General features: G+C 43.2%; 1 protein-coding gene across 2 annotated transcripts in view; it reads right to left on the bottom strand.

Moving 5' to 3' along the window:
• Window positions 1-25,870, bottom strand: part of LOC129839145 (heterogeneous nuclear ribonucleoprotein L-like) — a 59,537-nt gene that overhangs the window by 8,318 nt on the left and 25,349 nt on the right. Inside the window, exons 2-9 of one of the 2 annotated variants that reach the window (XM_055906423.1) lie at window positions 18,403-18,521; window positions 15,607-15,844; window positions 12,441-12,526; window positions 10,246-10,342; window positions 10,051-10,123; window positions 3,126-3,197; window positions 703-923; window positions 49-170 (exon numbers count right to left, since the gene is read on the bottom strand). In XM_055906423.1, coding sequence (XP_055762398.1) covers window positions 49-170; window positions 703-923; window positions 3,126-3,197; window positions 10,051-10,123; window positions 10,246-10,342; window positions 12,441-12,526; window positions 15,607-15,844; window positions 18,403-18,521 — 1,028 coding nt within the window. The remainder of the gene's footprint in view (window positions 1-48; window positions 171-702; window positions 924-3,125; window positions 3,198-10,050; window positions 10,124-10,245; window positions 10,343-12,440; window positions 12,527-15,606; window positions 15,845-18,402; window positions 18,522-25,870) is intronic. The other variant, XM_055906424.1, reaches the window with a different exon arrangement.

Below are 25,870 nucleotides of genomic sequence, written 5' to 3'. Positions count from 1 at the left end.
GGGTTCAGGGTAGTGGGGGTCAAAAGGTGAAACGTGTAGCCTCCTCACCAGACGTTGAGCCTCTTGCTGAACACCTTGATGCTGTTGAGGTGTGTGATGGATCGGTCGACTGCGTACTCATCCCCCATCTCTACCAGTGCGGTGCCCGGGACACTCTTCATAAACTTCACCTGGGGGGGGCGTAAATAAGACCGAATGGCATCACTGTGAATCCATACAGACTGTCCGATATTCTACTAGGTGACGCTGCCCATGGGTTAGTTTTGCATTTCACCTATTGATGGCTTCTCTTCGAGTACGCCAGTGCTACAGTACCAGCACACTTGATTACATTTGTCAACTAATCACTAAGCACACTTTTGTTTTTATCCATTTAATACAGAGACCAAATGGAATAAGTCTCACTCTAAAACATATTACAGGTAAGGGTTCAATTGAATCAAACTGGTAGGTACTCCCCTCACAGTGGTAGGTTGCTGGCAGTAATTCTGTAATTAAAGCTACAGCATAAAGATTGCCATGGCAACTTGATTGCATCCACCCCCTAGTCACACTAGCTGTCACTCTACTGACCTCAGCCGTCTCATTTAAAGAGGCAATCCAGGATTGATACATCCATTTTTTTAACTTTTAAATGAATGATGTTTTTTGAATCGCAGACTGTAGCTTTCGTCTCGTGCGAAAACAGACGCCGACACTGACCTTCTCAATGTTCCCGTACAGGCAGAAGAGGTTGAAGATACGGGTGCAGTTCATCTTGGCGGAGTGCAGGCCGCTCACCATGGCAACTGACGAGCTGGAGGCGTGGCCCATATAGGAGGAGGTCTGTGGCAGGGGGTAGGCAACCACCTCCTGGGCGTCATGGGGAGAGCTCCTCTTGTACCTGTTATTGCTGGGCAGGGGCAGCAGGGGGCAGTGTGACCCTGAAGAGCGGGGGAGAGTGAGAGAGTGAGAGGGAGCGAATAAGACAATGAGAGAAAGTGAGAAATAGAAAAGGGGGGGATGAGGGTAGGGGATAGAGAGAGAGGGAGATGGAGAGAGAGGGGCAGGAGAGAAAGAGAGAGAGATAGAAAGAGAGGGAGAGAAAGAAATAGACTGAGAGAGAGTGTGTGTGAGAGAGGGAGAGAGAGGGGGCAGAGGGAGACAGAGGGGGGCAGAGAGAGAGAGAAAGATAGAGAAAGAAAGAAAGAACAAGAAAAAGCTGTCACAGACATAGGATGACCTTATTGGGCATGGTTGAGATGACAGTGCAACCCCCCCCCCCCCCCCCCCCCCCCCCCCCCATGAAGAAGGGTAAACAATTCCAGCAGTACTAAAGAAAAGTCCAAGACCATTTTCTACACCGCTGCACCCCGTTTCCCCTGCAGATCTTGCTAATTACCAAGTGCCTTCAAGAGCGGCCGCTCACATCACATCATTACGCTCTTTCTAAACTCCTGACACACATATACACACTCACGCACACCAATGACTGTATGACACACACACATATGTAGAGACCACCCTCCACCCCCCCTGTTTTTCAAATCCATCCATCCAACCTCCACCACCTCCCCCAGATGTAAGTGTCTGTGGGTGTTGGAGCTTAATTACAGGATACCCAAAGCCCAGATGCACAATGACAGTCACACAGAGAGAGAGAGAGAGATGGATGGATGGATGGATTAAGAGAGGGATGGGAAAGAAAAGAGATACTGTAGACGTGGTGAGACAGAATGATAAAGAGAGAGATGATGAGTCAGGGAGGGATACTGAGAAAGGGAGATGCTGGGAGAAAGAAAGGTGGAAGGAGAGAAAGATGCTGAGAGAGGGAGTGAGGGACCGAGAGAGAGATGCTGAGAGAGGGAGTGAGAGACGGAGAAAGAGAGATGAGTCAGAATGAGAGGGATAAAGAGGGAGTGTGTGTGTGTGTGTGTGTGTGTGTGTGTGTGTGTGTGTGTGTGTGTGTGTGTGTGTGTGTGTGTGTGTGTGTGTGTGTGTGTGTGTGTGTGTAGGCTGGACACATTACATTTTTTATGCTTTTTTTGTAATGCTTTTTTCTGATAAAAATGAGTTAATTGCATCCACCGTAGAGCCCAGTTTCACAATTTTACCATATGTCCCAGCTGCTTGCCGTAGTTTTGAAGTAATCACAAAAAAACACGCCTTATTTTAGGGCATTTTTCACCCTGCCAACTCCTATTAGTTCTATTGAGCACAGTGGCACCAACTCGCCTTCCGAATGTTCTATTCACAATGCCTGCTTCGCTATTGTTGGCAATGAGACCTGCCCACCTTTGTGATAGTTCAAATGTAAACAACAACAAAAAATGACTCATGGAACTCTGAGGTCGTCCCATTGCTTCCTATAGGGAAATATAGGCATGTCTGTCTTTTTTGCCAAATATCTTGCAATGTGTATATTTAGATTTTTTCAAATTGGACACACTTTTAATCATGAGAATCTCCTCTTTCTAATGATGTAAGGCTGGGCAGCGTACTCCGTTGTCATCAAACGCTAGCTCTGAAATACCGTTTGCCCTTGGAACGCTGAGCTCCCCCCATTGTTTTCCTATTGAGAGGCATGCTGGTATATTTCGCCAGATATCTCAAAATTTAAACTTTTAGATTTTTTTCAAGTCGGACACCATTTTAATCAGGGTAATCTCCTCTTTCTAATTATATAACGTTGGGCCGCGTACTCTGCTGTCATCGATCGCTAGAACAGAAATAGTAAAAAGTTGCAATTTTTCCCCCAACTTCCTCGTTACGCAGACATAAGCAGACTTGGCACCATCGAGGTGTTTCAGAACAGATTGTTGTGGTAAAATAAAAAGAACAGATTGTCGTGGTAAAATACTGCAAAGCAGCTGGGACATTTTTTGGTGTCATTTAGGCAAAATGGAATTCTAAGCGTCACTCCAGTCAGAAGAGACTCTGGGAACGTTCGATTCCATTCATTTGCTATAGGCTCGCGCTAGTGTTCCAGCTTAGCCAACGTTCCTTTGCCATTTTTCTGCCTTGGGTGAATTTCTGACTCATTTTATTGTCCAGCCTAGTGAGGGCAGGAGAGACATGAGACAAAAAGAGAGAAAGAGCGAAGGAGGGAGGGATAAAGAGAGGCAACGAATGTGAGCGACACTGACCATAGCCGTTGTCGCTGTAGGAGGACGGATGCTCTCCCAGAATGGCCTGGCGCTGTCTCCCCTTCCCTCGCTCTGTAACGCAGACAGAATACACAGTGTAAGGCAAATGTAAAGTGACAATGCCACCAGGTGCCAAATGCACATCCATCCACTCTAAATGCATAGACACGCACAGATACACACACAAGGGGACTAACAGACACAGTCATGCACACACAAGACTAACGCACACAGGACTAACGCACAAGCACATATACACACACACACACATTGGCACGCCAGCCTAGGAATGACTGAAAGCCATAGAACCACGCTACGCAAGCAGATTCGATTTAGTGACAGCAAATCTAGACACTGCTTAACACGTTTGGTAATTGGCATAACAGCAAAACTATACACTTTCGGTTCAACTTTGGCCTTTTACTTCAAAATGACACATTGCTCGTCCTTGGCTGACTGAGCTTGGGTGAATTTCAGAGGAACGATAAAACAGTGTTTTTTTTGACAAAATCACAGTAACAGTTCAATGGCCCCGGGTGGAAACGTTGACCCAGACAGGAGGGAAAATGCATTTGACATGAAAAAAGGTATATTAAGCACCCTTCTACCCTAATCCTCTTACTGTGCACCAGGAAAGGGACAAACAGAACAAAGACACACGTATTTTCAGTCCATCTTTTCCCCCAATGCGGCTTACTGGCAGAGACGCAGACAAATGCACTCTAGGTGCTGTCGTACTACGACTGAAGCATATGTAATATAATGTTTTTTTAATGTAACGTGTCCCAATGAAGTTACAGACTACTATATGGAGCATTGCTGGAAACTGCCTCTGTCATTGTTAGCCTGGTCCCAGATCTGTTTGTGCTGTATACCTCTACGGGGCTTTGTCTGTACAGCACATGCAGATATAGCACCAGGCTTTCTCACTGCATCCCTTACTCATCAAACAAACGTCATCGAAAATGAAAGGATTCCTTAACATTTTAGTGGAGTTGGGGGGAGTTGGTGGCGTGAGTATTTCAATGACATATGCACAACCATCCACTCAGTGAACCCTGTTAATCTGAGGACTTGAGAGAAGTGTGTGTGCCAAACAGCGTGTGTGTGTGCACTGTTGAGCATGCGAGTGTGTTCACACGGACGTGTCTTTCAGCGCCGACGACTCAACCTGTCTAACATCACTTGAACATCTTTTTTTCCCCCAACGTCTAATTTCAACAATGCGAGAGAGAACTGGTGCTGCGCACACAGACATAAATGGAAGGTGCGGCGCCGAGTTAACAGAACGCACATGCCATCCTCTCGCCAGCTCCCGCGGGCCACGGGGGACCGAGCTCATGCAGAGCTAAGCTAATTGGTACAAAACGAGCAGTTAGGCAGGCGGGAACCGGTGGGATTGGTGGCTTGCCATATTTGTACAGAAACCACAAAGAGAGTGGAGAGGAGAAGGATTAACTGAGAGGAGAGGAGAGGAGTGACCTTGATGCCTGCACTGAGCCGACAGGTTCGCCATTCACCTGACAGAGTGGCAGAGAGAGAAAGAGAGAGAGACTGCGGGAGAGAGTGAGGAGGGGAGAGAGAGAGCGAGAGAGAGAGAGAGAATAAAATAGAGGGGGGAGGAAGAGAGAGAGACTGCGGGAGAGTGAGGAGGGGAGAGAGAGCGAGAGAGAGTGAGGAGGGGAGAGAGAGCGAGAGAGAGAGAGAGAGAAAGAAAAGAGAGAGGGGGGAGGAAGAGAGAGACTGCAGGAGAGAGAGGAGGGGAGAGAGAGAGAGAGAGAGTGAGGAGGGGAGAGAGAGAGAGAGTGAGGAGGGGAGAGAGAGAGAGAGTGAGGAGGGGAGAGAGAGAGAGAGAGAGAGAGAGAGAGAGAGAGAGAGAGAGAGAGAGAGGCCTCTGACAATGACGTCATCCCAGTAGTTGGGATAAATCTATCGAAATTGTATCTTACTTTACAGGTAAGGGATAAGAGATGTGTGGAACACACATGACGTGTCTCTCTCGTGTCTTAGCTAAATGTTTAATAAGGCACGTCCCCTGCAGGTGTGAATACACTTCTAGACTTTACTTGTGTTTTGAGGCAATGTTTCCGGGTACCTTCGAGGCGATGTGCTCAAAAGAACGAACAAGGGGTTTGAAAGACAACATCCATAAACTACTATTTGATTCTGATGAGAAGAATTACATCTCTTTACACGCTGTCCTTCTCTATGTTTTGTATAATAAGCTACTGTATATACGCCGAACAATCCTTTTTGAAGAGCATCGGATATGTTATGGGCCTCAAGTGCGAATATAGCATTTCAATTTCCCCAAAATGCAAGCTGATTAGGATTTAAATTTACCGTCTGCGGCTCAAGAGGCTTGTGTGGTGCTGTTTTAATTTCTTAATTTCGCTGTCTATTTTAATTTCTCTCTGTTTGCACTAAAGAGCTTCCAATCCATTATCATTCAGCAGTTTTTTTAAATGTCAGCATTTCATTTTCAGCCTCTTGCTCTTTTTCGAGTTGCTTCTCCGTCTCCTTCCTCCGGTCAATAGAAACAATTGGAAGCTGACCACACATCTTCAACTCCACGGCAAAAAGTCCTTGACGCCGTCAAAGTCAAACAGACCTTCAAATCCAATATACGGCAAGGCGATCGATTGGAAAGCAGCCCTGGCTTGTGGGTGATAAGACACTGTTTACCCTCCATTTGTGGAGAGAGAATGGGAATCGGGACTGGCATGTCAATCACACCGTCCAACGGATGTTTAATCAAGCCCAAGTCACACAAGGCAGGCTTTCTGCTTGGTTAAAAACCATGCTCCCATTTATATGAATATGATTATGGGCTGTAGTCTATCTACGGCACCTCATATTGTTAAAGCATCCCCAGTACATGAGAGTTTCAAATTCAGAGACCAAGGGTTCCCTTTTATTGAGCATTGTAATGTTATAATATTTGGTGGGGACAACACTATTGTACAGTGCATTCGGAAAGTATTCAGACCCCTTGACTTTTACCACATTTTGTTACGTTACAGCCTTATTCTAAAATGTATTTAAAAATAATCAATCTACACACAATACCCCATTATGACAATGAAAAAAAACAGGTTTTTAGAACATTTTGCAAATTGAATAAGTATTCAGATCCTTTACTCAGTACTTTGTTGAAGTACCTTTGGCAGCGATTACAGCCTCAAGTATTCTTGGGTATGATGCTACAAGCTTGACACACCTGTATTTGGGGAGTTTCTCCCATTCTTCTCTGCAGATCCTCTCAAGCTCTGTTAGGTTGGATGGGGAGCGTCGCTGCACAGCTATTTTCAGGTCTCTCCAGAGGTGTTCGATCAGGTTGAAGTCCAGGCTTTGGCTGGGCCACTCAAGGACATTTAGAGACTTGTCCCAAAGCCACTCCTGCTTTGTCGTGGGTGTTTACATATGGTTGTTGTCCTGTTGGAAGGTGAATCTTCACCCCAGTCTGAGGTCCTGAGCGCTCTGGAGCAGATTTTCATCAAGGATCTCTCTGTACTTTGTTCCATTCATCTTTCCCTCGATCCCGACTAGTCTCCCAGTCCCTACCGCTGAAAAACATCCCCACACCATGATGCTGCCATCATTGTAGGGATGGTGCCAGGTTTCCTCCAGACGTGATGCTTGGCATTCAGGACAAAGGGTTCAATCTTGGTTTCATCAGACCAGAGAATCTTGTTTCTCATGTTCTGATAGTCCTAGGTTCCTTTTGGAAAACTCCAAGTGGGCTGTCATGTGCCTTTTACTGAGGGGCTTCCATCTGACCACTCTACCATAAAGGCCTGATTGGTGGAGTGCTGCGGAGATGGTTGTCCTTCTGGAACGTTCTCTCATCTCCACAAAGGAACTCTTGAGCTCTGTCAGAGTGACCATCGGGTTCTTGGTCACCTTCCTGACCAAGGCCCTTCTCCCCGATTGCTCAGTTTGGCCAGGCGGCCAGCTATAGTCTTGGTGGTTCCAAACTTCTTCCATTTAAGATTAATGGAGGCCACTGTGTTCTTCGGGACCTTCAATGACGCTGACATTTTTTGGTACCCTTCCCAGATCTGTGCCTCGACACAATCCTGTCTCTACCGACAATTCCCTCGACCTCACGGCTTGGTTTTAGCTCTGACATGCACTGTCAACTGTGGGACCTTATATAGACGGGTGTCTGCCTTCCAAGCCATGTCCAATCAATTAAATGTACCACAGGTGGACTCTAATCAAGTCTCAAGGATGATCAATGGAAACAGGATGCACCTGAGCTCAATTTCGAGTCTGATAGCAAAGGGTCTGAATACTTATTTAAATAAGGTATTTATGTTTTTAATTTTTTATAAATGTGCAAAAATATCTAAAGACCTGTTTTCGCTTCGTCATTATGGGGTATTGTGCGTAGATTGCGGAGAATGAAAAACTATTTAATCAATTTTAGTATAAGGCTGTAACGTAACGAAATGTGGAAAAAGGGAAGGGGTCAGAATACTTCCCGAATGCACTGTATAACTGTATATCAAATTAATATGCATCGATTCATTGGTGTGGGCTCAGCGAAGGGACAGGGGAATAGGCTGAGCAAAGTCAAGGTCTGTTATTATCAGATTCTATTATGCTTTTACCGATTGAGTCGTAAAATAGATAGATGACCAAATGAAAGATTAAAAGGGGCGTGGAGGGGGGGGATTAGCAATAGCCCTTTCATCGATGTTGCTTTATTCTCTGGACCTACTCAACACTGACAAATCCAAGGGCATGAGCTTGCTCATTGTATTTCAATATTTTGTATACCATGCAATGTAGGCTACCATGGCCATGGCAAAGGGATGAATGTTTTCATTTTTCAAAGACTTGCTGCATTAGATAAAACCATCCAATGTTTTCATAAAGATTTATTCAAGGACAAACTGATAGAAGTGGAGGCATATTCATGGGTTGCACCTCTATCACTCAGTCCGCACCGTTGCCATTGTTATCAACGAACGTTCTACAGATGCTGCAGCATATTGATGTCTGATTGTTAATCTTTCGGAACTGGTGCTAATGACTGTTTAATCAAATGTACATTATAGTGGCCTGGAAATACGATGACATTGCTGAAGTAGACAAATCATTTGTAGAAAACGACTTTGCCATCATTGTTGTCAAGTTTGTTTTCGAGAGATGGCAATTTTGTCATCAGCTACAAAAATGTGCCAGAAATAGCTAGCAATGCTAACGTTAGCTAGCTAAAATGTCAGCGCTCTCCCCTCAATCTAAAGTTATACTGTATCGAAAGTAAATCTGGCGACATCACAATGATGACAAAAGCTTGTCCTGAAAATGATTCGCCTCCTTTTGAAATGTCATTGGGTTTCAAAGCCATAGTAATGTACTTTAGACTAAATCTTCATCAGCGTCCATTGACACTGCATTGAGTAGAATGCTCTGCTGGGCACCAGTCCCAAAAGGAACATTCAAAACAATATTGTGACGAAACGTGCCACTCATGAATATATCTGTTTTTATCTGTTTTCACAGATAATTGAATCCTTTCTTGACTATGAAAAGCCAACTGACATTTACTCCTGAGGTGTTAAACTATTGACCCCGTTGGTCATCTATGAACGTCTGGAAGAACGATCTGGCCTAAATGACCATGTACTGTTATAAACTCCACACGGCACAGGCAGATGACTGGCCACCCCTCAGAGCCTATTCCTCTCTCGGTTCCTTCCTCGGTTCCTGCCTTTCTAGGGAGTTTTTCCTAGCCACCGTGCTTCTACATCTGCATTGCTTGCTGTTTGGAGTTCTAGACTGGGTTTCTGTACAGCACTTTGTGACAACTGCTGATGTAAAAAGGGCTTCATAAAATAAATGTGATTGATTGGTTGCAATAAAATATTTATTTGCTTCTTTAGAGCATGTATAAACGATCAGATGTCTCTCTTCCTAACTAAGTACGTAAACACATCTGCATGTAAGGTCTACACCCGTTGTATTCGGTGCGTGTGACTAATAACATTTGATTTGATATCTGGATAAGATAAGGTTGGGGTTAGTGGATAAAATACCATTTGTGATTAGAAAGTGAAGGTACTACTAGACCAGGGTTTCCCAAACTCGGTCCTGGCCCCCCGGGGTGTACGTTTCGTTTTTTTGCCCTAGCACTACACAGCTGATTCAAATGATCAAAGCTTGATGATGATTTTGGGAAACCCTGTACTAGACACTGACGACTGGGCCGTACCCACTCTGACCTGCTGCACTGAGCAGTAGGGGGCGCTAAAGCAACAGCAAGCTACAGCACTATAAGGACAGGAAGTGGTAAACAGCGAAATCTGACATTTCTATTGGCAGTTAATACGTAAAACAAAAGGATATGTATGTTACCAAGGTTCTCTGATGGAACAAGTGCGAATGACTGAAAGAAAACAAATATTTTTTTTAACAGAGAGGCTATTTTGACTCATTTTAGTTAGGAAATGAAGAAGACTAGGCAGGGACAAAGACTGAGGCCTAAATGTTGGAGAGAAAACAACAGACGAACTGGCAAAATGAGATTCATGGCCGATCTTTAAGGAGCGAATGTAAAACCACAATGGCGGAACTCAACTGATTATGCGTCTGTAGGAGTGTGAAGGTTGAAAGGGTTTTGAAATGGTTTGACAACCAAGGCTACAGATTTGAGGGTTGCTCTGCTCACCATATTTTAACATCAGCTCTTTGTAAAACAGAAGTGACACACACAACGCACACACCAATGTATTCATTAGAGCATGCAACGGAGGATGGTTTAAAACGTTTTGCAACAGAGAACTAAAATCACCGTTTCTTATTAGACAAGTCCAGGTAGTCTCTCCCTGTTCCAGTCTGTTTCCTTCAGTTTGCTACCTAATGAATACGACCCTAGTACAGGAAGAGATTGAGCAGAGAAGGAAGGATATCGTACCTCGCCTGACGAGAAAGGGCTTGGTGTAGTCCCAGCTATCATTGTCGTTGCGGAGGACGTTGAGTCGCGTGGGCTGCATGGGGAGAGAGAGCAGAGCACCGCTGCATGTGTGTTTAGGGGTCCACAGGGATCCTGGTGGAGTGTGTGTGAGCACTGTGTGTGTGTGTATGTGGGTTTGTGAGTGTGTGCGTTTACCCGAGCGTATTCGATCTTCAGGGTGCAGCTGCCGGCGTATATGTCTGCTCCGTTGAGAGCCGATTTCGCCTTCTGGGCGTTTTTGACAGTTTCGAACGTGGCGACACCATTAAGGAAGAGCAACCGGGAGGATCTCAGTGGAATTCAAAACATTGTGTGGCAAAAACAGAATAGATCAGTGTATAATCACAATGACCAGAAGGCAATAACATAGGAGACGGGGAAAGAACCACAAGCCACCCTGCAGACGACAAAGGATGTTCGCATACTCTTGGGTCACTCAGCCCAACGTAGTTCTGCTTCAGAGAAGCTGTAATCAGCCCAGCAATGGCAGATTAGTTTATAGAATAGGGCCCTGTTTGATTCCTCCTAAAAATACATTCTCCTCCTTCGCTTCCTTGTAAGTAATCCCTCATCTGACATGGCATAATTGGTGCAATTGCAATGGAAAGCTTGCTTACATCAATCCCTTCATGTCAGATCAGTAATTAGTTGAAGAAGATAGGAAGGAAGGATTCCTTTTAAGAGTATTTGAACAAGGCCCTATTCTATAACCTTACTGGCAGTGACTGTGCTGATTACAGCCACTCGAAAGTGTCTGTAGCCTCTAACATCATGACGTCTTTTCAAGCCGCTCTGGTTCCAGCTTGCAGACGAGTAGATCGTTATGCAAATTCGGTAGTAAAAGTCAAGTGCGCTATAAAAACCTAAAAAGGTCCAAAATGTCCGTGTTAATATAATTGAATCGAAATCTAATTGGAGGTGGGCCAAATTGTCTTTCTATTTCTCACTTGTTGAGCCTATGTCTTCAAATATTATATGCTAAAATACCAGTATGTGATGGTACGCCCATTGGAACACACACACAGATCAGATCAAACACAGAGCGCCTTAGAAACCCCCCATTTTCCGCGGCAACCACGTCCCAGTGGCAATAAATCAGGGGTTGTAAGCATCCATCAACCCATAAAACCCCAAACCTGAAACCACAGTGACAACAATCCCTTGTCTCTTGAATTCCCACTGGCCAATCTCTGCTCCTAGTGGCACCATTAGCAAGAAACTCTTGACTGACAGCTGTACACGATCCACATAACGAGACAACTTGGAGACAAAGTGAAATGTCTTAGAATGCCAGACGGTACATAGAAACAGCTGCCCATTGCGTTAAAATGTGATTATAAATAAAGGGAACAATATCAATACTTACATTTACATTTTACATTTGTCATTTAGCAGACGCTCTTATCCAGAGCGACTTACAAGTACATACATTCATACTTTTTTGTAATGCCCCCCCGTGGGAAACAAACCCACAAACCTGGCGTTGTAAGCGCCATGCTCTACCAACTGAGCCACACGAGATAGGCCAGTACATACTTCAGCATATCAGTTCAAAAGTACCTCCCATTGTTGATCATTTTTCCAAGAGGATACAAAAACTGAACACAAATGTGGTTCACACTCCAGAACTGCATGCACTGACTGGCCTACGACATGCTAATTATTACATAGGTTGTTAAAATCTGATATAAGGCTTGCATAATGAAAAGTGTGTTGACATATGGCCTCTAACCCACTACACATACTGGAGGTGTGCAAACCATAATACACACACACACACACACACACACACACACACACACACACACACACACACACACACACACACACACACACACACACACACACACTGCTTCCGACATATAAGCGAGCGCTGGTGCTGTCAGGTGTTTATTCATGCGAAGTGTGTGTGTGCCAGAAGTGTGTGTGTGTGATGCCGAGAGACCGGCATCCATATTTGATGAAGGCCCATCTCGTCCGCTGGAATGCTGCTCGTGCTGATTCAGTGCTCTCGAGGACCCGGTCGAGTGGAGTGGGCTCTGCTCCTCTACTCTGGAGCTTTTTACAGCCTGAGTGTGTTTGCGTGTGTGTGTGTGTGTTTCTGTGTGGGGCCAGCACTGACTGGCAGCTTGTTTCCCCACTCCAAAATGACATACTGATGCAGGTGTGCATACTCGTACAAACCCACAGGGAGACATACACAGACACTTACGCAAAATCACTCACGCAAACAGACTCTTGAATCAATACACATGCACATGCATCCACTCTACGCGCATCCTCGGGCACAAACCCACCCGTGCACGGACACACACGCCCGCAGTAGCCCAGCTTGACTCCAGAAAGGATATTCCACCATGGCCTGGATTCCATTGCGTTTGAAGATGACAATGCGCTGCACGTTGCCTATGGGATTGCAGACTGTGTACAGAACATCCTAGAAGACAGAAGAGCAACGGGTTCTGACTAATGCCGCAATGATCACAACAATACGTTTTTCGTGTGGTATTTTTTTCTAGATGAGCCAGACCGACACCACAAGTCGAAACGCATTTCTTCTTGCTTCTTTTGAGTATATTTGTTCTCGGATAGAAGATTGGCTGTCAGTTAAATATACATTTGAGACTTTACGTTACTCTTTTGCGGCTGAGCTGCTGGGTTGTCGAGATAAAGAACATGCCACATTAGCTACAAGGCTTTCAGGAAATCCAAGCTAAAGCGTTGTAAACTAAATCATTGTGAGCGACACCATTGTGAACTTAAACATTGTGAACTATTGTGAACAAAACCATTGCTGAACTATCGCAAACTTAACCATTGCATCGTGAACTAAACCATCGTAAGCTAAACTACCATAAGCTAAATCATGGTATTGTGTACTAAACCGTGATAAACTAAACCATCGTTAGCGAAACCATAGTGTAATAAACTATTTTAAATTATACCATTGTAAACTAAACCACTGTTCGCTAAACCATCATAAACAAACCATCATAAGCAAACCTTTCATGGATTAAGACTGAAACCATTGTAAGCCAAACCATAGTGAAATAAACTATTTTAAATGAAACCATCGTAAACTAAACCATTGTGAACAAAATCCTGGCAAGCTTCCTACTGGACACACCACGTCATTTCAACGAGGAGAATTTCACCCACTCAAAAAGACAGCCGAAAGTTGGTTGAATTCACAATGCATTATCACTATGCTTTCAACCATCTAAAACCACAACCAAATTCCAATGGAAAATCAATGTCTGATTTTTGGTTTAGTTGTCACCTAAATGTGTTTTCACTGCGCTTTCAACCATTTAAAAGCACAACAAAGTTCAAATGGGAATAGAATGTCAGATATTTAGTTTAACACAACTTAATGTGTTATCACTGTGCTTGATCTAATAGCACAACCAAATGACCTGGATTGTAGTTACCTGAGATTACATTAAAGTACATGGTGGATCGATGCCGTTGGAGTTTTTGTGCAGATTATTATTGTAATTGCAAAGATTTCTACAGATCTGCGACCCTGAATGCTTTCTATGATTACATGAGAAGACATGTATTGTTACAGTAACCTCAAAATGTAGCCAATGGATGTGCTACTCATTTTAAGGTTGAATAAATACTGTTATATGAGTTTGCAAAATAGCCTTAACCTTATGCTATTTACTATCTTACAAAGGTAATATTGAATTGTGTTTGGTTGACAATGCAACCAAATATCAACAGTTAAAGGATATGTACCAACTGCTTGGATAGTTAAATCTGGGCCACTAGCTTAATCCTATTCTTTTAACTTTTATTTTTGGTTTAAATGGAGACGTGAATCCAAATGATTTGTTAACAAGTTAATAGGCTATTTACCGTATTGCAAAAGTGATATTGAATTGTGTTTGGTTGTCAACACAACCAATGATCAACATTTGAAGGAGATGCATCTTCTGCTTGGATATCTGTGCCACTGAGTTTGGCTTCAATTCCAGTTTGTCAACAAATGAATCATTGACATGTTGGATTCACGTCTCCATTTCAACCAAACCAATATATGTTCAAAAATAGGACTAAATCAAATCAAACCTTAAATTCACTTTTAAATACCGTTTTATTTGATTTAATCCTATTCTTCAACTTTTATTTTTGGTTGAGATGGAGTCGTGAATCAAACATATCTAGTATTAACTCGTAGATTCCATTTCAAATCAACCAAAGCTTGAAACCCTATGCCTATATGTATTGTCTATTTTTCGTTGAATCCTGGGCTAAATAGCATCATTGATGATATACAGAACGATTGATAAAGTACGGTTCCATTTCATTTGCTCTGTGAACCCACCCTTTGGAATGACTTCGATAGCAACAGTGAGATTTCAACAATCCCTCTCACGATAGCACATTGGCAAAGACAAAATCTCTAAACTTGCACGACGATCGCGTGCCGTATTTTATAGATGTAATCTCCGAAGCCATATCCACATTTCATGCTAGTTAGCTATCTACATTTTCTAAATTTGCTCTGTCACCAGAGATCAGCCTCGATGTTGCTGTGGGTTACTAAGTGCCTTTGTCACTGGTGCTTCCTTTTACAGCTATGTTATGATGATGGCGTTCGAAGCCATGGAGAGTGCCGACAAGCCGTGACATGCGGCGCCAATGAAGTGGTCCTGTGTGGCTCAGTTGGTAGTGCATGGCGCTTGAAACGGCAGGATTGTGGGTATGATTCCCTGGGCCACCCACATGTAAAATTTATGCAGGCTTGACTGTACGTCGCTTTGGATGAAAGCATCTGCTAAAAGGCATATACACTGCTCAAAAAAATAAAGGGAACACTTAAACAACACAATGTAACTCCAAGTCAATCACACTTCTGTGAAATCAAACTGTCCACTTAGGAAGCAACACTGATTGACAAGTGTGATTGACCTGGAGTTACATTGTGTTGTTTAAGTGTTCCCTTTATTTTTTGGGACAGTGTATATTATTATATTATGGTAATAGTCAGTGACAAATATTAATGCTAACCTGGGATTGGTTAAAAACCTGGATGGGACAGAAGGAACAGCTGTAGATAGATCAACTGTCCAGTAGGAGCAGCTGCCCAGCCTATTGTTTTTTTCCTATAGTGGATATCACGTTGAAGATCTGACATTGTTGAAAGGTAAAAATTCAACATATTTTATACAAGGTTTGTCTATGTTGAAAATTGGTTACCATGATGACGTAATCCTGTGGTTGAAATGTAACCCCTCAAAACAACAGCTGATGACAGTTGATGTCTTTTTTCAAATCCAACGTCTTTTCCACGTAGATTCCACATCTCAATATGTTGACAAATTACATTGAAACAACATTGATTTAACCAGCTTGTGCCCAGCGGGTTGACTACCGTAAGTTAAACTATTGAACGCTAAACCTTTGTAAACTAAACAATCGTCAACTAAACCATACTGAACTAAAAAATATTGTCAACATTGTAAACTCAACCGGTGCACTGAACTGGCACGAAGTTCATGAACTTACAGTGGTGATGGGATAGAGGGGGTTCTGAATAGAGAGGAGCAGGACTTTGTTGCCACTGCTGGGGTCATCGGCGTTAGTTGGCCGCGTGATCCTCTTACTGGTGGAGTAGTTGAAGAAGGCCTGCTGGCCGGCAATGTAGACCGCTTCGTTGGCCCCGCACGTCACGCACTGGTCGGCGCTCTCCATGGCTTCAAACTCCACCAGCGCCTGGCGCTTGAACGGCATCATCATGACGTAGCTGTCAAATGAAGACCCAGTGACAAAGACACAATTAGTAACCCACCGCAACATCGAGGCTGATCTCTGGTGACCGACAAAATGTAGGAAATGTCGATAGCTACTTAGCATGAAATGTGGTTATAAGGCACACGGTTGTTGTGGGAGTTTCGTCGCTTTGTCTCATGACAGAGAAAAGGTTTCCCTTTTTATTGGATGCTGTGCAACACTCGACGGAAAAAATCAGACTGTCATGCAATATCTGTCGAAAACAGTGATAGTGTAAACTACCTGGAAACTAACCTGTCATCTTGCTGCCAAAGAGGACCACAATGGAAAAAAACTTTAAGGCTTTAATGTGGTTTTATCCTCAATAATGTTTTATGTGTGTAATTATGGCAGCCTGCTACTTTTAATGATCTAATAAATTCAGTCAATCAATAAATCAATCAACAAACCTTGTTTCAGTCATGTTACAGACATTTGATTTGAGTGTCAAGCAACAATCCATGTTTTCACTTCCTCAGTAAGCATCCCCACACACTGAAGACCTAGCCAGTGTGTCAGTCAGTGGCCCATATTCAATTTTAGCTCCTCAATTCCCTAGTTAGATATCTCAATGTTTTTCTTATACAGACTCCGTGCAGTGACGGTAAAATAAAAGTAGATGCTCGTATGAGGATTTGTCTCGTCTAACAGAACCCCAAACCACACTGAGGTACAGTCATTGCTTTGTGACTCAACATTTGTGGAAAGGCGCCAGATAGAAACCAAACCCTTTTCTGGTCGAAAATGAGTTAACGTGATTTTTTTGCTACATTAAATACATGCTTAACCATGTGGACAAGTATCCTGCCTCTATTGTATTGTGTTTTGGAGAAAATGGGGGTCATGTTAGCAGTAGCTGCATAAAGTTACTGTGAAACCAAGGTAAATAAAAGCCCTTTTTTCTCAGGTTTAACACTATGAGCAGTTACTGCCTTTTTGCTCTGTAGGGCCACGCGTTCTATTTTTCTTGAACTAGAAAGAGTTCAACATAAGTTAAAATAAAATGTCCCCCTGGTTATGCTTTATTTTACAGTCAACAACTATTCATCTCGCTAGTATCTTACTTTATCTACTAAGAATGGCTGGTTTTGGATGATTATGATTATAAGATATTATCAGGTGGTCATCCCTATATTATCACTGCATCATAATGCACTACTTAAATTGCAGACAGAGCACACTCCACCTTCATAAATAGCATTGATTGCGCAATAAAGGCCCCCCATCATTCTAATGCGAATGCTGTCCTTGAGGCCACTGTTTGAGTGGAGCTGACAGCTGACGTTCACCGTGTCCCAATATGTCTGCCTATGGCGTAATCGGAGGGACCTACAGTATATCGATATTGCACCTACCTAAAAATACCCTCGCCTGATTTCAATTCCGACTACAGCACCGGTGAACATACTCTACCAGCGCACAAGTCAAGTCCTTGCAATCAAATCCACATCCCATAATACCCCCCGAGTTACAGAAATATCAAGTGACACTGGGATGGATGGTGGCAGGGGGATATTTACAATAATCACAGGCATATTGGCCCCGTACACACTCTGGTTGTAAAACTGATGTACAACGCATTTGACATGATGGTTGTGATACAACTGCTACGTTTGTGATATAATGGAGAGTTTGTCCGCATAAGATGTGTGTATCAATACTTTTGTGCAGAAGAACTCTCCCTCGTGTCACAGCCGTTGCGTCGGACGCGTTGTATTTCAGTTGTGCATCTTGAGTGTGTCTACGGGGTCAATGTCTTTTTCCAAATTCCACCCAAATTCACCTCAACTTCAAATCAAAACTTTCTAGATTCTCTAAGTGAACGTGAAGGGGCTAGGCAAATTGTGTATTCCCCGTTGTGTGAGTGCCCCAAATGAGGCTTCCCCAGACAATAAGAGAATCGCATGTTTGTCCCCTGAGCAGTTATACCCTTGGGTAAACATGTGTGGTCTGATGATAAAAGCAGGCAATTTAGAGGACAGACATGAGCTAAAAATACAGGTCCTAAAATGGCAAACGTTTTCCAAGCCCTTAATGGTCCTTGTTCTACGAGAAATATGATCACCGGGAGATTGTTATTGCATTTAAATGCATAAAAAAAATGATTTTTCAACACTGAAGAAATGGCTAATGGGAGATAAAAATCCAGAAAAAGGGAGTTGTATTCTAGAAAGGCAAAGAGTCCAGTCCCACTGGCTTTGTTGGAGGAAAAACAATCAAACTGCACAGAGGGGGGAAAAATGCATCTCAATACCTTCTGTTGATGCATTCAATCAGTGAGCTGCTCAGACGCAAAATAGTATTAGAATACTAACTAACATGCATAGTCATATAGTAGTTGGCTCTTCCTGGTAAGTGTAAATTCACTTACACTAGGTGCCACTCTGAACTATGAATACAGTTATGTAATGGACTACTGTTCTATAGTACATTTCAAGTAATCATATGCACATGCATCCATGTAAAGGAAATGAGGCAAAGGATTGGCGCTTGACCCTCAAAGCAGAACAGACAAGAAGAAATTTCACCTACCAGATGTTGCCGAACTTCTCCAGGGCCTCCACCAGGTCCCCCTCCACCACTGACTCACAGAGCCCCCGCACGTGGACCACCGGTGAGGGGGCGATCCTGTGGGCATCCTCCCCGTTGTCCTGGAGGAGAGAGGGGGACACACCGGTCAAATTGGGTTGAAAGGTCAAATGAGGTATACCACATGGATACATACGAAGGCCGCTTTCACAGCCAAGAAGGTTTAACATAGTGTAAATGTAACCAAACATCAAAGTCATTGTCAGCATTGGCACTGAGCGCCTTTGACATGCTTTTGGAGTGCACACGGAGTGAAATTGCAGCTTGTTCTCTTGTCAATGCCTTAACACTCTTTTCGGAATGTTTATAGTGAATTTGTTTGTGTTTTGTAGCAATGTTTGATTTGGTTTGGTTTGACTTCAATCACATTTTTTTTTATTTGAACTCATTCTTGAGGCCTAAGGAAATTCAGCCTCTTCAGATTCTTTGACACGAGAGCCACTTACAGACCGGCAAGCAAATACAGTGCATTCTGTAAAGTATTCAGACCTCTTGACTTTTTCCACTATTTGTTACTTTACAGCCTTATTCTAAAATGGATTGAATAAAAAAATGTCCTCATCAATCTACACACAATACTCCATAATGACAAATCGAAAACAGGTTTCTAGAAATGTTAGCAAATGTATTACAAATAAAAAACAGAAATACCTTATTTACATAAGTACTCAGAACCTTTGCTATGAGACTCGAAATTGAGCTCAGGTGCATCTTGTTTCCATTGATCATACTTGAGATGTTTCTACAAAGGCACACACCTGTCAATAAAAGGTCCCAGAGTTGACAGTGAATGTCAGAGCAAAAACCAAGCCATGAGGTCAAAGGAATTGTCCGTAGAGCTCCGAGACAGGATTGTGTTGAGCGACAGATCTTGTGAAGCAGCATTGAAGGTCCCCAAGAACACAGTGGCCTCCATCATTCTTAGATGGAAGAAGTTAAAAACCGCCAAGACTCTTCCTAGAGCTGAGCAATCGGGAGAGAAGGGTCTTGGTCAGGAAAGTGACCAAGAACCCGATGGTCACTCTGACAGAGCTCCAGAGTTCCTCTATGGAGATGGGAGAACCATCCAGATGGACAACCATCTCTGTAGCACTCCACCAATCAGTCCTTTATGGTAGCGTGGCCAGACAGAAGTCACTCCTCAGTTAAAGGCACATGACAGCCCGTTTGGAGTTTGCCTAAAGGCACGTAAAGGACTCTCAAACCATGAGAAACAAGAAGTCTTTGGCCTGAATGCCAAGCGTCACATATGGAGGAAACCTGGCACCATCCCTATAGTGAAGCATAGTGGTGGCAGCATCATGCTGTAGTGATGTTTTTCAGCGACAGGGACTGGTAGACTACTCAGGATCGAGGGAAAGATGAACGGAGCAAATTACAGAGAGATCCTTAATGAAAACCTGCTCCAGAGCGTTCAGGACAACGACCCTAAGCACACAGGGTTCACCTTCCAACAGGACAACGACGGAGTGGCTTCGGAACAAGTCTCTTAATGTCCTCGAACCCCGACTTGTACCCAATCGAACATCTCTGGAGGGACCTGAAAATAGCTGTCCAGCAACACTCCCCATCCAACCTGACAGAGTTTGAGAAGATCTGCAGAGAAGAATGGGAGAAACTCCCCAAATACAGGTTGTCCAAGCTTGTAGCGTCAAGAAGACTCAAGGCTGTAGTCACTGACAAAAGGGCTTCAAGTAAAAAGTAAGTAAAAGTGAGTAAAAAGTCTGAATACTTATGTAAATGTGATATTTCAGTTTTCAAAAAATAATTATAAAAAAATGGTTTTTGCTTCGTCATTATGTGTGTAGATTGATGAAAAAAAAGTTAACCATTTTAGAATAAGGCTGTAATGTAACAAAATGTGGAAAAAGTCAAGGGGTCTGAATACTTTCCGAATGCACTGTACATCATTCATTCTTTTTAGGCGAACAACTTGAGGCCCTCTCAGTAGAACTACAGATTTTCAGAGGGGTCGTTGTCCGGCAGAGGTGAAAGAGAGAAAAGCAAAGACACATACGGATTAGAAGAAGGAAAAGAGGGATCTGAATCCTTTCCGTATGCACTGTACAGTACATCATGGTCTGTCACACAATCTAAATGTAACATCATTCATACCCAACTCTACTGCAAGCCTTCAGACTGCCCCTTGTCTTGTAGCTGGATGTTGTTAAATCCCAGCACGGGCTGTTAATTCATAGTGCTTCACACCTGTTTTACAGTGGCTTCACAATTCACACACCCTTCACGCTTGTCTCAAAGTGAGGAAAATATGCTAATGTTGAAAACCTTTAGGGGGTAGGAAGGACTTCTGAAATAGCAACTTGCTGAGCAGTCGAATCACTTTGTAAACTGTTGCGCAACAACGTGGTCAGCTTTGTTTGAAAATTCATGAAAGTAGAGGGAAACCATATTTGAATGCTCACTGATACGTTCATGTTGGACTGGCTATTCAGGCATTCATATATGTATGTTGAAATCTAAGATAAAAGTTGTGTTTATATGCTGCACAGATGAACCATGAAAATGCAAGTCTTGCAACAGCAGCAAAAGCCAATACCTAAAAATGACACAATTCATCTGCGAATTGAACGCGGTAACATTCAAAAAGCTTTTCTTAGTCTCCAATTAAATAGGACAAAGGATTACAAACAATGATGCAAAGCACATTAAAAAAAAGAACAAATTAAAAGTAATTAACCACTAAAAGCCGCTAGGAAACGAGGTGTAAAAGTGGGTAGACCAATATGAAATTACAATAAAACCACTTCACCATGAATGAATGACCTCAGCCCGATTTTAAGTAATTAGATTTTTTCATAATCACAATGAACCAAAAAAACAGCAGCTGCAGTGAACAGGCTACAGCATCCATTTTTTATAATCTTCCAAATGGATGTCATTTGTCTGAATTGAGAAACAAGTCTCCCTGATGAGACTGGAGCTATAGTACATAAGAAAATAAGCGAACAGTAATTGTAATCAGACTGTAACGCGTCTGCTCTACAACAAAACAGATTGTCTGACATCCAGTCTCTCGTTTTCTTAAACCATAGCCCGGCTTTGAGAAACCGCATCGACAAGGGCCACAGCACGTCTGAGGCAACCAATTACTTGGCCCTCTTCTTCGTTCAACGCTAGCTCTTCCAGAAGCCCCGGACGGTTCATTACGGGAGCTGTCCGTCGCGATGAATTCCTCCCGTCTAGTCTAGCCCTCCATGCGCTCTGGGACAATGCCGAGCCCCATACTGCTCTACTTCAGACACAGAGACAAATTGAATCCTCGCCGACAGTCACTGTGCTTAAGACGAGATTCGTTTACAATTGACCACGTTCTTACCCCCAGCCTCTCTAGAAAGAGAGATAAATAGGCTGTGTCCCGATTCACTTGCCAAGTTAAATAAAGGTTACATCAAAAATAAATAAATACATTCACCACCCTTCTCCCGAAGTATGTACTTGCACACTTTCTTCTATGGATTTAACAATGGTGGAAATTCCCTACAGCCAATGCTTACACCAATCAATAGCTTTTAAATCCATGACGGGAGTTTGTGAGTGCAAGTGTGGAGAAACAGGACACGGACAAACATCCCTGGAACTAACTCAAAAAAGCCCTAGAAACGACAACCGCAATCCATGGACAGTGTTTGTCTGAAGAAGAACGTCAATTCATTCCCGAACGCAACATGTAGCTCAACAAGCTCCTGTAAAGACATTGATATATTCATATCCCTTTCCAGGTGATCTGTTTTAATGCGCAGGATATTGGAGAGTGGGGGAAAAAACATGCAAAACTGTCACCTGTCACAGTGGTAAAGAAAATAATAGAATAAGTGGTGTGCTTTTCGCTGTGGTAAAATTAAGCATAGAAACTATTTCAAAGCCACCTTTTGGCTCTCGGGCAGTTGCTGTTTGGAGAATATCTGAGCTGTCTTCTTTTGATGCCCGCACTTGAACACAGTCAGGCATACCTACCACTACTTTAACTACCCAAACGTTCAAGGGTGTCTTCAAAGTTGAAAGTATCTCTCTGTATCTTTCCTTCTTCCATATCTTTATTTCCTTGTTCATTTAAAAAAAAAAAACGTTTTTTCTCTCTTTTTTTCTTTCTTTCTTTCTTTCTTTCTTTAGTTTTATTTCTTTGTCCTTCCTGTCTTTCACTCTGTCTGTATTTCTTTATTTCCTCTCTCTCTCTCTCTCTCTCTCTGTCTCTCTCTCTCTCTCTCTCTCCCTCTCTCTCTCTCACACCTCGACAGACCTTGGCCCCTTTCGTCAAACCAAAGTGTGTGTGTGTCAGTCCCACGCACAAAGCTATTTTCACCAAATGACATTTTCAGTCTGCCTCTTCCCTCCTTTAAAAATAGCACTGAGGAAACGTGAGCAAAAGTTCTGTCTCCAAGAAAGGGGGTCTCGGAGCAACGTTTCATCCCATTAATCCAGCAAATATTCCACTGCAGCCAGCCAAGGAGGTAAAATGCAATGTCAGAAGAGGTTAATGCACACACACACACACACACACGCACGCACACACACACACACACACACACACACACACACACACACACACACACACACACACACACACACACACACACACACACACACACACACACACACACACACACACACACACACACACACACACACACACACACACACACACACACACACACACACACACACACACACACACACACCGGATAAGACCACTGGATCAGACGATTGCGTTTCCAAAGAAGTACATCAATTGTATTTGTTCACATGTGAATGTCTCACTCCTCTCCCACAGTAGCTGATAGTGACAATTCCCACTGATTCAGACTCAACCGCAGTCACAAGCTACTGCTGCTGCTGTTGTGAAACAGCATCCAGAAGCACGCTGCAGCAGAGGGCCTCGCCGGCCACACACAGGATACACATCTACGCGGCTCTGTTTGCAGTTCAGTCTGAAACATGGCTACATCAAAGGCTGTTGCACCTCTTAGTCCACCTCTACTGCTATGCAAGCCACGTCCCTCTGGTTTATACTCTGCAGAACAATGCCCTGCCAATACTATTGAGTGATATTCTTGGAAAGTGTCTTTTTAATTTTATTACGTTTTTTTCTAATTTTATTACATTTTTTTCATCACTTCCTGTGATGTTGAAATAGTAACTTTTCTGTCTTCTGAGATATCCGCTAATTCAGGAGTCCTTTTTATGGTTTGTTTGAACAATCCTGGTAGTTGATGTTGGAAAATCATCTCACTCAAAATGGTAAAAACAACAACGGAAGAACAAAATGTCAACCTTCCAAAGCTTTGCCACGAACACCAAAGCACGAGAGCTTGCAGTTTTTGCTCGATGCAGACAGCGACCTTGTTTCCGGCAACTGAATTGAAGGCTTTGTGAGGCCATATTACCTTATCTCACAACACAGTACAAAACCTGGGAGACAACCATCTGCCAACACTAAACACACACACACACAGCCCCGCTCAAGGTACTAAATGATATCATAACCGCCATCGATAAAAGACAGTACTGTGCAGCCGTCTTCATCGACCTGGCCAAGGCTTTCGACTCTGTCAATCACCATATTCTTATCGGCAGACTCAGCAGCCTCGGTTTTTCTGATGACTGCCTTGCCTGGTTCACCAACTACTTTGCAGACAGAGTTCAGTGTGTCAAATCGGAGGGCATGTTGTCCGGTCCTCTGGCAGTCTCTATGGGAGTACCACAGGGTTCAATTCTCGGGGCGACTCTTTTCTCTGTATATATCAATGATGTTGCTCTTGCTGCTGGTGATTCTCTGATCCACCTCTACGCAGACGACACCATTCTGTATACTTCTGGCCCTTCCTTGGACACTGTGCTATCTAACCTACAAACGAGCTTCAATGCCATACAACACTCCTTCCGTGGCCTCCAACTGCTCTTAAACGCTAGTAAAACCAAATGCATGCTTTTCAACCGTTCGCTACCTGCACCCGCCCGCCCGACTAGCATCACCACCCTGGACGGTTCCGACCTAGAATATGTGGACATCTATAAGTACCTAGGTGTCTGGATAGACTGTAAACTCTCCTTCCAGACTCATATTAAACATCTCCAATCCAAAATCAAATCAAGAATCGTCTTTCTATTTTGCAACAAAGCCTCGTTCACTCACGCCGCCAAACTTACCCTAGTAAAACTGACTATCCTACCGATCCTCGACTTGATGTCATCTACAAAATAGCTTCCAATACTCTACTCAGCAAACTAGATGCAGTTTATCATAGTGCCATCCGTTTTGTTACTAAAACACCTTATACCACCCACCACTGCGACCTGTATGCTCTAGTCGGCTGGCCCTCGCTACGTATTCGTCGCCAGACCGACTGGCTCCAGGTCATCTATAAGTCCATGCTAGGTAAAGCGCCGCCTTATCTCAGTTCACTGGTCACGATAACAACACCCACCCGTAGCACGCGCTCCAGCGGGTATATCTCACTGATCATCCCAAAAGCCAACACCTCATTTGGCCGCCTTTCCTTCCAGTTCTCTGCTGCCTGTGACTGAAACGAATTGCAAAAATCTCTGAAGTTGGAGACTTTTATCTCCCTCAACAACTTTAAACATCAGCTATCTGAGCAGCTAACCGATCGCTGCAGCTGTACATAGTCCATCTGTAAACAGCCCACCCAATTTACCTACCTCATCCCCTTACTGTTTTTATTTATTTACTTTTCTGCTCTTTTGCACACCAGTATCTCTACTTGCACATTGATCATCTGATGATTTATCACTCCAGTGTTAATCTGCTAAATTGTAATTATTCGCTCCTATGGCCTATTTATTGCCTACCTCCTCATGCCTTTTGCACACAATGTATATAGACTCATTTTGTTTTTTTCCTACTGTGTTATTGACTTGTTTATTGTTTACTCCATGTGTAACTCTGTGTTGTTGTCTGTTCACACTGCTGTGCTTTATCTTGGCCAGGTCCCAGTTGTAAATGAGAACTTGTTCTCAACTGGCCTACCTGGTTAATTAAAGGTGAAATTAAAAATGTCAAAATAAACACGCACACACACACTTTGGTTTGTCGCTGCTTGAGCAAACCTTTTGGGATAACTCTCACGAAGGTTCTTTAAAGTACATTTTAAAGTACACTTTAAAACCATTCTAATGGAGATATAACCATTGCCTGCCACAAAGCACCTCTCAAGAACCACCTTTGTACAATGCACATACAATCCTCACACACACACACACTTTTGATGAGTCTTTTTAGGTGTTATAGAACTTTCTCAAAAGGGTTCAATATAGAATCATTTGGACAAACCGTGTCCCCAAAAACAACTAACCTCTCCTGAAGCCTTCTAAGCAAAGTGTTCACTTTAACATCAGGTGTCAAATCACATATGTTTAGAATGCTGCAGACACT

The sequence above is a fragment of the Salvelinus fontinalis genome, chromosome 40 (genome assembly GCF_029448725.1).
Source record: "Salvelinus fontinalis isolate EN_2023a chromosome 40, ASM2944872v1, whole genome shotgun sequence".
NCBI classification, from domain to species: domain Eukaryota; kingdom Metazoa; phylum Chordata; class Actinopteri; order Salmoniformes; family Salmonidae; genus Salvelinus; species Salvelinus fontinalis.
Note: the sequence above shows the minus strand (reverse complement) of the source record. Positions and strands in the feature narration are given on the sequence as shown.